This window comes from Humulus lupulus, chromosome 1 (genome assembly GCF_963169125.1).
Source record: "Humulus lupulus chromosome 1, drHumLupu1.1, whole genome shotgun sequence".
In the NCBI taxonomy this organism is placed as follows: Eukaryota; Viridiplantae; Streptophyta; class Magnoliopsida; order Rosales; family Cannabaceae; genus Humulus; species Humulus lupulus.
The window spans coordinates 10,554,437-10,565,151 of record NC_084793.1 but is presented as its reverse complement, the minus strand read 5'-3'; the positions used below and the strand labels follow the sequence as shown (position 1 = coordinate 10,565,151).

The 10,715-nt window shown below is 35.8% G+C and overlaps 4 protein-coding genes and 1 long non-coding RNA gene across 6 annotated transcripts; all 5 read left to right on the top strand.

The window, feature by feature from the left end:
• Nucleotides 1-455: 455 nt before the first annotated feature.
• LOC133778065 (coatomer subunit delta-like) lies at nucleotides 456-2,622 on the top strand. Its single transcript, XM_062217919.1, has 7 exons — nucleotides 456-541; nucleotides 684-764; nucleotides 929-976; nucleotides 1,675-1,917; nucleotides 2,025-2,222; nucleotides 2,329-2,400; nucleotides 2,557-2,622. The coding sequence occupies exons 4-7, from the start codon at nucleotides 1,690-1,692 to the stop codon at nucleotides 2,620-2,622; spliced, it is 564 nt and encodes a 187-aa protein (XP_062073903.1). The 5' UTR covers nucleotides 456-541; nucleotides 684-764; nucleotides 929-976; nucleotides 1,675-1,689.
• LOC133785415 (chromatin-remodeling ATPase INO80-like) lies at nucleotides 2,557-3,327 on the top strand. The gene is made up of 2 exons (XM_062224658.1): nucleotides 2,557-2,978; nucleotides 3,090-3,327. Exons 1-2 carry the CDS (start codon nucleotides 2,689-2,691, stop codon nucleotides 3,310-3,312), a joined length of 513 nt encoding a protein of 170 aa, XP_062080642.1. The 5' UTR covers nucleotides 2,557-2,688; the 3' UTR covers nucleotides 3,313-3,327.
• A 5-nt stretch (nucleotides 3,328-3,332) lies between these two features.
• LOC133777990 (chromatin-remodeling ATPase INO80-like) lies at nucleotides 3,333-6,739 on the top strand. The gene is made up of 7 exons (XM_062217822.1): nucleotides 3,333-3,386; nucleotides 3,473-3,645; nucleotides 3,806-3,931; nucleotides 4,359-4,520; nucleotides 4,617-4,674; nucleotides 5,280-5,354; nucleotides 6,642-6,739. Exons 1-7 carry the CDS (start codon nucleotides 3,333-3,335, stop codon nucleotides 6,714-6,716), a joined length of 723 nt encoding a protein of 240 aa, XP_062073806.1. The 3' UTR covers nucleotides 6,717-6,739.
• Nucleotides 6,740-7,521: 782 nt separating this feature from the next.
• On the top strand, nucleotides 7,522-8,043 carry LOC133813666 (uncharacterized). The gene is made up of 3 exons (XR_009884721.1): nucleotides 7,522-7,587; nucleotides 7,671-7,722; nucleotides 7,841-8,043. It is a non-coding gene; the product is annotated as an uncharacterized LOC133813666 (long non-coding RNA).
• A 138-nt stretch (nucleotides 8,044-8,181) lies between these two features.
• Nucleotides 8,182-8,894, top strand: LOC133813404 (uncharacterized). Of its 2 annotated transcripts, none has more exons than XM_062246872.1 (3): nucleotides 8,182-8,272; nucleotides 8,409-8,493; nucleotides 8,623-8,894. In XM_062246872.1, the coding sequence occupies exons 1-3, from the start codon at nucleotides 8,262-8,264 to the stop codon at nucleotides 8,815-8,817; spliced, it is 291 nt and encodes a 96-aa protein (XP_062102856.1). In that variant the 5' UTR covers nucleotides 8,182-8,261; the 3' UTR covers nucleotides 8,818-8,894. The 2 variants fall into 2 exon arrangements, with proteins under 2 accessions (XP_062102856.1, XP_062102853.1); XM_062246869.1 differs by having other exon boundaries at nucleotides 8,383-8,493.
• Nucleotides 8,895-10,715: the final 1,821 nt, after the last annotated feature.

The window sequence follows — 10,715 nt, the reverse complement described above, 5'->3', positions numbered from 1 at the left end:
GTACAAGTTCCTTCAAAGCCTTGGAGGTCACTGTACCAACGAAGCTCCTACCAGCGCAGCAACCTCGCTCACCATCCAACCATACACTACACCAAATACCCATTTCCATAACACATGAATATAATAGTATTAAAAATGTGTTATGCTAGAGTATAATGGGCCATTTGTGAAAAAAAAAAGGCGGTAATAGAAAAGGGCGCCACTTATATTTTTTTTCATTTTTGACCTCAAAATTTTTTAGACCCGATAGAGACCCAATTCTCAAACCTTTTTTCCCCTTCTCCTTCTCGTCTCTCTCTTCCCTTCGCCCTAGCCGCACTCCCGTAACCACTGTCATCCTCAGCTCCAACCACCTAACCACCATCCTCACACCCGTTTTTCTCCGAGCCAAGCTCCAAATCTCAGGCACCCGTGAACCCCACCCTCGAACCAAGTAACCCCAGGTGTGAGCCCACCTCTGCGTGCCTTCGACCCAGCGGTCTCATCGTTCTTGGAGATCGCCGTTGGACAAACTGCCGAGACTGCCAGGCAGTTCTTGCAGGTTTCTCTATCTCTCTTTCTCAATTTGTACTTGCCTCCATTGGTCTTCTGGTTTATTTAATTTTGGTTGTGTTAAAATCAGAAGATTTTGATTGAGAATTGGGCTTTTGGAGATAATTTATGGAATTTTGTTGGGAGAACAGGCCACAAGTTGGAAGCTTGAGGAGGCTATTCAGCTTGGGATTTCCACTGCTCACCGCTCAACTTCTACTACTATAGGCCAGGTTTGTACCAATCTTTTCACGTCTTTATATATATATATATATGTATAATGATGAGAATTTTGGGGAGCGAATCTTTGTTAGATCTTGTGATGGGTTGGTGATGATGATTCTTAGTGTTGTTTACCGATATATATATGTACTTGCTACTTGTTACAAACAAACAGAGCAATATTCTGGAAGATTTGGAGACACTGCGACTGCTCTCAAAGCTTGTATTTTTTTTAAAACGGTTTATGATTTTTATCACATTGTCCACACAAAAGCTATTTTTTTACATGTTTCTATGTTGGGTTTATTATGAAATGTTTTAGCATGTGTATTCTTCTCTGCCCTTTTTCTCTCTCTATTAAAAAAATATTATATCACATGAATAACTTGGCAACTTTCCCCCTTTACCATAGATATTTTTTGTTCTGCCTTTTGTCAATTATTCTTAGCATGTATGTTCTAATTTCTATGAAAAGGGCATGAGAGATGTATTATTAGGCAAGAGCACAAAGTCTGTTTCCACTTCTTTTGCTCTACTCAACTTTTGGTAAGTGTGAACTTAAATTCATGTGCACCATTAGCTCACTTTGCAAAATAAGAAATCATTTTTCTGTATTGGCATGTTGAAGCCTTTACGAAAATGTCAACAACTTCATTTGCCTCACAAATCTCTTAGTTAGGAAAAGTATGACATTGGGATCTTGGTGAACCCTGAAAATATCCAGCTGAGCCTTCTGCCATGTATACCTCACTGTGGTGTTTCTTTTGGTCTTATTTATTCAATTTTTTCCCCTATTTTTTTTTTCAGTCTTTTGTACAGTATATCCATTTTACAATTTGAATGGGTTTTATTTCCATCAAATTTCTATCTAAATAAGTAGGTGGAAATATCTGTATAAGTTTATTCCTTAACTAGCTTTAGGTGCCGGAGTATTCTATGTCTCTAGATGAAGAGGGTGTTTGCAAGACTGCTTTTGAGCTGATTTTTGCTTTTGACGAGGTCATCTCTCTTGGACACAAGGAAAATGTAACTGTAGCTCAGGTTAAACAGTACTGTGAAATGGAGAGTCACGAAGAGAAGCTGCACAAACTTGTAATGCAGAGCAAGATTAATGAGACGAAAGATGTCATGAAACGTAAAGCTAGTGAGATTGACAAAAGCAAGGTAATGTACGAGGCTTCTGAAATGGCCTATTCAGTAGTTTTATTCATTGTATAATTTCCTTCATTTGTATGTTATATCAACATTGCGCATCATCATATCGTTTGCAGATTGAAAAGAATAGGTTTGATAAGGGAGGATTTATGTCAATGGGCTCAGGAAGAATAGAGAGCAGCTTTAGTGAGATGAGCATTTCAAATACTAGAAGCGGTTTTGGGAGTGGTTCTGGTTTTGGATTGAACACTGAGATCGATCCATTTTCTATCAAGTCTAAAGGTTTGTTCATGCTCTTTAATATTGAATTTGATGTGTAATGTTGGTACTTGTTTCAACTTTACTTTCAGTTCTTTCAAAATAATTCAGCAGTACTTAATTATACTCTTTGAACTGAGTAAATCACTTAAATTGATGAAGGGTGCTGCGATTCACACAAGGAAGATAGCTAGGGACATGCTGCTTTTCTGGAAGAGAGTGGATAAGGAGATGGTAACTTTCAATTTTTTTAATGGGAGTACATTGATTACAGTTAAAATATATTCTTAATTTGCCTTCAATTATTCTAAAAAGTCATTGAAGAATTTTTCCAATGTCAACTATAAGCTGGACTGGAATTATTTTATTTTTATTTTTATTTTTTTGCAGGAAGAATTGAGGAAAAAGGAGGAAAGAGAAGCTACTGAAGCCCTAAGGCGTGAGCAGGAGCTTTGAGAAGCAAAGAGGCAACAACAAAGGCTGAATTTTCTTATTCAACAAACTGAGCTTTACAGCCACTTCATGCAGAACAAGTCGAGCACTCAGCCATCTGAAACTACACTTATGGGGGATGAGGAAACCAATGAACAAGAAGAGCATATTATCTCTGTTGATGCTGGGAAGGTTGAGGAAGATGATCCTAAAGAGGCTGAACTAAAGAAAGAGGCCTTGAAAGCTGCGCAAGATGCAGTTTCTAAGCAGAAAAAACTGACAAGTGCATTTGATAATGAATGTATGAAGCTGCGGCAAACTAGTGAACCTGAGGCTCCACAGGAGGTTGCAGGAGCTAGTAACATAGATCTACTCCATCCGTAAGTTTTGTTTTGATCTGTTTTTCTCAGATTTCTATTCTTGTTTAGAACAAATTAGTAGGGTAAAGTGTTTTTCTCAATTTGATATAATTTCTGTTTCTAATTTTGCAGTTCCACCATGCCAGTGACATCAACTGTTCAAACACCACTGTTGTTTAGAGGCACCCTTAAAGAATATCAGCTGAAAGGTCTTCAGTGGCTGGTCAATTGTTATGAGCAGGTTGATAAATGCAACACATATTTAAATTATACATATAATTTCTCCTTTCTGTTTTTTATTTTTCTTCTTTTTCCGACTGTTTATTTGGGAAGTTTTGTCATTTGTAGAGTTTAAATGGCATTCTTGCTGATGAGATGGGCCTTGGAAAGACCATTCAGGCTATGGAATTTTTGGCTCATCTAGCTGAAGTAATTACTCAGCTTGGTGTCTGGCTTTTCTTTGGTGTAACTTGGGATTCTAACTTTAATTTTTTAAATTTCTATTTTTAATTCAGGATAAAAATATATGGGGACCTTTTCTTGTTGTTGCTCCTGCATCTGTATTGAACAACTGGGCAGATGAAATTACCCGCTTTTGCCCTGACTTGAAAACTCTTCCATATTGGGGTGGGCTTCAGGACTGTACAGTTCTGAGGAAAAAAATCAACCCGAAGACACTATACTGCAAGTAAGCATCTTTAGTTCTGTTGTATTTTCGAAGATCATTGGTGATTTGGTAAAAGAAGCATTTTGGCTTTCATTTGTCTTCTTGTGTCTTATTTGCATTTTAATTTCTAGTCAAGGGTTGAGATATTTTTCAATGTAATTACTTTTTCCTTCTCTTCCAGGGATGCTGGGTTTCACATTCTTATCACCAGCTATCAGCTACTTGTTTCTGATGAGAAGTACTTTCGGCGGGTGAAATGGCAATATATGGTGTTGGATGAAGCCCAAGCAATTAAAAGTTCAAACAGGTTTGATTCAAATCATTCATGTCGGTGTACTTTGTAGTTTGTGCTAACATTTAATTGTCATAATTGCAGCCAAGCAAGATAGATGCGCAGCCTTTAGAAAAAAGGAAATTTTTTTATTTCAATGGTGCCGATTGTTTTCTCCTTATCTGATAGTCTTAAGCTTGATTTCATTGTAAATTGATGTGCTTGGTTAAAGATTAACAATAGACATTTTATTGATTTGGAAGAAGGTTTAATGAAAGAAGTTATTCCTGTGAACTGTACGTTAGTGGTCATGTTGCTGAGGTGCTTGTGTCTTATCTTTATTTGGTTTACAAGCTATATAGTATATCTATCTTCCTGAATCCCTTTACTTTCTTAATGGTTGTTCTCTATTTTTAATTCTCGGTACTCATACTTTTTTGTTGTCTTGCTTGTGATTGGACAGTATAAGATGGAAGACACTGCTTAGTTTTAATTGCCGAAATAGGCTTCTGCTTACTGGCACTCCAATCCAAAATAATATGGCAGAGTTGTGGGCCTTACTACATTTCATTATGCCAACCTTATTTGATAGTCACGAACAGTTTAATGAGTGGTTTTCTAAAGGGTATGCCTAATTTTTTAAGTTTTCTGACATAACTGACAAATAGTTAATATTCCTATGCGCTATGTATTCTTATTAACTATATTTTATCACGTGCAGAATTGAGAGCCATGCAGAACATGGTGGTACTTTGAATGAGCACCAGCTTAACCGATTGGTAAGCATCTTTTATGCAACATTATTTTTATTTGAAACAAAACAGTACTACTGGTGTCTTTTTCATCAGGTCTTGTAAGTGCCATTGTGGTTTTGGACTGTCAAACAATCAAAGACACTCTAACTGGTGTCTTTTTTTTTTAATTTTTTAATGAATTTTCTAAACTAAACTAAATTTTATGAATTATTCACACTGATTAAGAACTTTAATTCTCATTTAGAAAAAAAAAATGATGTATTAAGATTATTTTCTGGGCTAAAAAAACATTCTATAGTTTGTTTTTTTGAGCATAATGAAATTTGAAATATCAAATACTTTAAAAGCTAACTGAAATTTTCTGTCAATATGATTTGTGGGTCTTAAACAAATTCTCCTTTTGCGATCGCCATGGGAAAAAAAAAGGTTGACATTGTCCATTGTAAATGTGTAGTTCAATTTGAGACTTGGTGTATTACTCTCAAAGAAGTTTCCTGAACATTTTAGTAAATTACAACTTGAACGTGTAAGAATTATTTATTTTTCACTTGAATGCTGGATATTTTGTTTGGCAGAACGCAAAGTGGGGTTTTCAGAATTTTATTAACTAGTGAGAATACTGGTTCCAGGTTGACAAGTTTGCTTTGGATGCTTTACATGATAATGCAGAACTTCATTTGCAGTCTTTGGAGCCGTTGATTCAGGTACTACATGGGTTACTTCCTTTCTTTTCTTATTTCATATTTTACACTAGATTTTTTACCTACTATCAATTTGTAAGTCTAATGTTATTTATAGTTTACTTAGCTCATGGAGAACTTCTATTGTTAATTTATTATTCAAATAAGCTCGGGCTAACTTAGAATTCTGTGTGGTCTTACGTTTATGGAGTTTTAGTCATAGTGTTTTAGTGATGATTAAGATGGTTTGGACAACATTAGAAAAGAGAGGATTGTTGATTGTCATCTCAACACCAAATTTCTCTTGCATTGTGCACATGCATTGTCACACTCACACACGCGTGATAGATTTTTGTTTTGTTTTATGAACCCTTTAATGTTATGTTCATTGGTTTGGAAATGTTATTGAATTGGTACAAATGGCTGTGATTATTCCAGGAGTTCTAATCTTTTCCAAGGTTTCAAGTGAACTTTACTATTTGGAGTTTGAACTATGAAAATCCATTAGATTTCTCCTATTTATTGTTGAATTTTTTTTTTATCAAGAAGGAAAGGAACTTCATTGAACAAAACAAGTTGTACAAACAAAGTCCTTTTTAAGGCAATTACAATGTAATTAGTGTTGGGGCTGTTGGTTTGTTTTCAGTCTCGGTTTTGTATTGTTGAAAATTTTGATTCAGCTTATTTTATAATATTTTGACATCAAATTAACTATGATTAATATGTGTATATTTTGACCTGATGGCTTTTCGAGAACAAGCTTTGAGGCTTATATTGGATTTAAGCAGTACTGTTATTACTTTGTTGGTGTGTCTCAATTTCTTTTACCTTTTGGTAGTTTGATGTTATAATTAGGATGTTCAAACTTGACTCAGGTAGTAATTCTTTAATAGACTCAAGTCTCAAATGTTTTATAGCTCAAGAGAGTTACCTCTGGTCATACATGCAAATCATGGGAGTAAAAAATAGTGATGCACATCATGGCAAAGGTGCAAAGTTTGTTAAAGGTTAATTGAAGGGCCTTAACAATAATGAAAGGACACAGCCTTTTGAATGTGTTAATAGTTTACTTTTAAACAGATAAAAGAAACTTATTAATTTTTCCTTTTAAATTTAATCTGTAGATGGAGATCAATATCTATATGATTCATTCCATGGCCTTTTGACTATTGTGTTCCATAAAGATAGTTTGATGGTCATATGCATCAGGAATATTAGAAAGATAAATCATTACCTTGTTTTTGGTTGTGAATTATTGAGAAATTAAACTAATTGTATTTTATACATGATATCTCTATTAACTTGGCACAGTATTTTGCAGCCCCATCAAAATGCACTTATACTACATGCATTTATGGATCTCTTTTGTTCGTTTGTTCGTGTTAATCTTTTCTCAGAGAAGGTAACTGAATTTGAAATTTTATTTTTTTCTCTCTGTCTCTCTACAAATTTTATGGATCTCTTTTGATGATGCTACAAATGTACAACCTTTTGCATGCCATGTCAAGAGATGATCGAGATTGTGATTTTTATTATCGGTAATTTTCAGGTACTAGAGGCAATAGGTCCTATTATTTTTTTATCGACAGATACAAGAAAACTTAGAAATGAAGGCTTTTTAAGCCCATATCATCCTCGATATCCAGATATTCTTACAAATTCTGCTCATCCAATGGTAGACACTTCTTCTGCGTGATTTTTAGCTGTATTATTTTCAATTGTCCCCCCACCCCCCAAAATTTCAACTGTAATTGTTAGCTAACTGCTTCATTTTATTTTCTCCTTGCAGAGAGCCCAGGATCTTGCAAATGTTACTTCTTATCGAGAATGGGTGTTATTTGGGTATCTTGTTTATCCAGATGAGCTGCTTCGTGTTACTAGCATTGATATTGCTATGGTAAACCTTAATAGATTACACTTCTTGATTGTAAAAATAAATTTGGTGATTCGTTGCTATGTTATCCTTGACATTTTTATGTATTATGTGCCTTTAAGTAGTTCTCATAGTTTTTTTAATAAAGAAACAGGGGAGATGGCACTTGATTGTAATACTTGTGATTGTTGTACATATGTAAATGCTTTTGATCGTTTATGAAATCTGTCAAAGAATTTCAAGTTTTTATTATTCTATTAAGATTTTTCTTAGCATATCTGATAATTTAATTTGGGACTTTTTCCTTGCAGGCTTATGGTTTTGAAAATTAGTTCAAAATTTGAATTAAGACGATTTTGCTGCACTACTGGTGCTGTTGCTATGGTAAGTCAACTAGCATTTAATAGTACTCAAATTTTTTGAATTTTTTCCAAAATTCTCTAACAATATTCTTATTTGTGTTACAGTTAAAGCTTAGCAAGCCAAACCCAGATGACCTGGGACAGTTAAAGAAACAGGGTAATTTGTTTGTTTCCACTTTTGTTTTTTTTCCCAGTTTTTGTTTGTCTTGTTTAAAGACTGGTTGTTCTTTACAGGCCAGTCTGATTTTCTTTCTTTTTAAAAAAATCTATTTTAGGTGCTTAAACTGATTAAAAAAGGTATCGCGTTGACATCATACGCTGGAAAGCTGGTTGGGGTCATCTGGGACATGCTACTTCTGATTCTTCAATCCATAGTGCTCTTTTTCGGATTGTTTGCAGGACTTCACAAGCATTGGAGGTCTGAATGCTCTGTATCTGTTTGGTCAGAATTTGCTATTGAATTTTGTTTCTTCACTGATTTGAGCCCATTTATATGCTTAGGACCCCTTTTATGGTTTAATGGTTGTATGTAGACTGGCTATTCCTATATTTTTGGCATTCTTTACTACATTTTACTAAGGAGTTTTAACTTATCCATGCAAGCCATATAGATTGGTGCCACTAAAGTACTGTCAATGTTGTTGATGACAGCATATTTCTTGCCACCATATTTTTCTGCAAGCAGCTTTGGTCTAGATGATAAACAGGTATAGCGTGTTCGAGTTAATCCATTTTCTTTCCTGGTCATTAATTTTTTTATTTGAACAACTGACCCATTGTTTCTCATTTAATATATTTTAATTAATACACCGTCTAGGTTGCTGATTTGAAATATTCTATAAGCTTTATTCTACTAGAGCAATCTGAAGAAAATGAAGACTTATTTGTTGCTACTGTCAATCTTTTCACTGTTGCTGCTCGTTATCAGGTGTGCTACTTTTTGACATTTGTATATGTTTTCTGGTGTCAATAAGTGTATCACTCTTAAGTAATTTTCCATTGTTTCATTTTGGGATTTCTCATTAACTGTTTATATTGAACTTTGTGTTCTATACAGCCTGCTTTTTTTATTGCTATATTTGCCACCAAAGAGTTTATGGACGTCCAACCAGGTAATGCTAGTGATGGGAAGCTGCCAGCAATTGAGGTTTCCTCTGGGCCAGTAGAGTATAAAAGTTCAAGCCTTGTAGATGCAGTACTTTGTTATGTTGTAAATTCTGACAGTCATATCAATAAGAATATTTTGTGTTGAAAGTAGTAACTTTTAACTATGTTGAATATTTAAGACTCCTTGAATACTTAAAGAATATTTTGTATGTTTTAAACTAATTTGTGGATTGTTAATACAATGTTGAATGTTTTTACTTTTTTTTATTTGAAAATCAAGTTCATTTGATGCTAGTATATATTAGAAAGCTAATTTAAATATATAAAAAAATTAAAATATAATAGAATAAATTAGTGTTATATAAATAAAATATATAATGAGAATTTAAACATATCTAAATATAACAATAATACGAAAATTGTGTTATAATATTTATTACAATAACACTTTTTATGCAAAGAATTGTGTTATGCAAACTTCATTATATAACACAAAAAATGTGTTATAGTAAAGTGTAGTATAACACAAAAAAAGTGTTATACTAAAGTGTAGTATAACACAAAAAAAGTGTTATAGTATCGACTATAAATAACATAATTCAACACTTATCTATATATTAAAATAACACAGAAATTGTGTTATCGTTGACAGTACAATAACACATCTGTATAACACTGATAAAGTATTATGTAAAGTACCCTGACCTACGATAACATAGTCTATCTTAACACATCAGAAAGTGTTATCGTAGGTTTTGATAACACATTTTTGGTATTATTAAAAGCATTTTTTCTTGTAGTGATATACTGTAAGTTCTTCTGACCCTGTTCACTTTGAAAGCATGCCACTGTAGCTTAGGTAAAAAATATTACTGTAGCCACATACAGGGGTTTTCTGAGCTGCGTGAACACAGAGGGTGACAGCCCTTCTTAGGTTAGGGCACGCCTGCCATGGGACACCGTCTTAGAGTATGGGTTCATGGTGTTCCTTCAGGGACAATTTCTGGGTAAGACCTTTAGGAATTTTGGGTGCAAAACCGGGTAGCTTAGGCAATACGCCTCAAAAGCGGTTTTGCACGTTTTTCCTGTTGAAACTTTCCCCCCAAGGAAAATTTTTACTCTGAGCCCCCTGACACACGAATTCCTAGTAATCTGGGATCTGTTGAGGGCCTAGGCGCGTGTTCATTGAACCGCGTGGTTCTACTCTCCACGGGCTGGGCTTACCCCAGCTCGTGTAATTAACATTTGTTTCATCCTTCTGCTTGGGTTTCCTTTTCTAAAGTGTTTTCTTTTGTTCGATAGGCGACTAGATGGCCCCGAAGAAGAACCTGCCCCAGAAGAACGTGGGAAGCTCGGCCTCCCAACAAGATAAAGGAAAGGCGGTAATGCCCAGCTCGCCGATTCCCAACTTTGGCCCGGCCGTGGAGAAACAGGCCGAGGTGGCCCCTGACGCGTTTTTCGAGGCGGAGAGAATCGTCTCGAAGTTAACCGAGCAGGCCAAGATCACCAAACTCTTCATCACCCACAACATTCCCTTGGGGAAAGCCTCAGTGATTGCCCGACCTGCTGCGGAGGGTGAGCGGAGCTGCACGCCGCTCGACGAGTCGTTCGCGGCCTGGAGCGGCGAACACTTCAAGGCAGGGGCCTTCCTCCCCCTGGACCAGTATTTTGCTGACTTCCTGAATTATGTGGGGTTGGCCCCATTTCAGCTCCCCCCCAACTCGTACCGTCTGTTGGCGGGGTTGAGGTTTTTGTTTCAAAAGCATGAGTGGGAGGTCCCCACTCCTGCTGACATTCTATACTTCTTTTGCCTCAAAGCCAGCCCAGTCCAGCGGGGGCGAGGCGACGGGTTCTATTACTTAACCCGCTTCCCTAATACAACAGCTATCATCGAGCTGCCGAGCCATCCGAACGACTTCAAGGACCAGTTTTTTATGTCAACTGGGTTCCGCAACTGCGATCATCACTACTTCAACCGTCCTCGTAAGTGATCCTTGATCTAGCCCGCCTTCTAAAGGTTATCTTATTTTAGCTCTTCCCTAA

Bases quoted from the DNA above. Each gene is read 5' to 3' on its own strand.
- LOC133785415 (XM_062224658.1), top strand. From the start codon at position 2,689: ATGCAGAACAAGTCGAGCACTCAGCCATCTGAAACTACACTTATGGGG. The intron at 2,979-3,089 runs GTAAGTTTTGTT...CTAATTTTGCAG, and splicing joins AACATAGATCTACTCCATCC to TTCCACCATGCCAGTGACAT.
- LOC133813404 (XM_062246869.1), top strand. From the start codon at position 8,201: ATGTTGTTGATGACAGCATATTTCTTGCCACCATATTTTTCTGCAAGC. The intron at 8,273-8,382 runs GTATAGCGTGTT...TACACCGTCTAG, and splicing joins TTGGTCTAGATGATAAACAG to GTTGCTGATTTGAAATATTC. The intron at 8,494-8,622 runs GTGTGCTACTTT...TGTTCTATACAG, and splicing joins CTGTTGCTGCTCGTTATCAG to CCTGCTTTTTTTATTGCTAT.
- LOC133777990 (XM_062217822.1), top strand. From the start codon at position 3,333: ATGGGCCTTGGAAAGACCATTCAGGCTATGGAATTTTTGGCTCATCTA. The intron at 3,932-4,358 runs GTTTGATTCAAA...GTGATTGGACAG, and splicing joins GCAATTAAAAGTTCAAACAG to TATAAGATGGAAGACACTGC. The intron at 4,521-4,616 runs GTATGCCTAATT...TATCACGTGCAG, and splicing joins AATGAGTGGTTTTCTAAAGG to AATTGAGAGCCATGCAGAAC.
- LOC133778065 (XM_062217919.1), top strand. From the start codon at position 1,690: ATGTCTCTAGATGAAGAGGGTGTTTGCAAGACTGCTTTTGAGCTGATT. The intron at 1,918-2,024 runs GTAATGTACGAG...TATCGTTTGCAG, and splicing joins GTGAGATTGACAAAAGCAAG to ATTGAAAAGAATAGGTTTGA. The intron at 2,223-2,328 runs GTGTAATGTTGG...AAATTGATGAAG, and splicing joins TCTTTAATATTGAATTTGAT to GGTGCTGCGATTCACACAAG.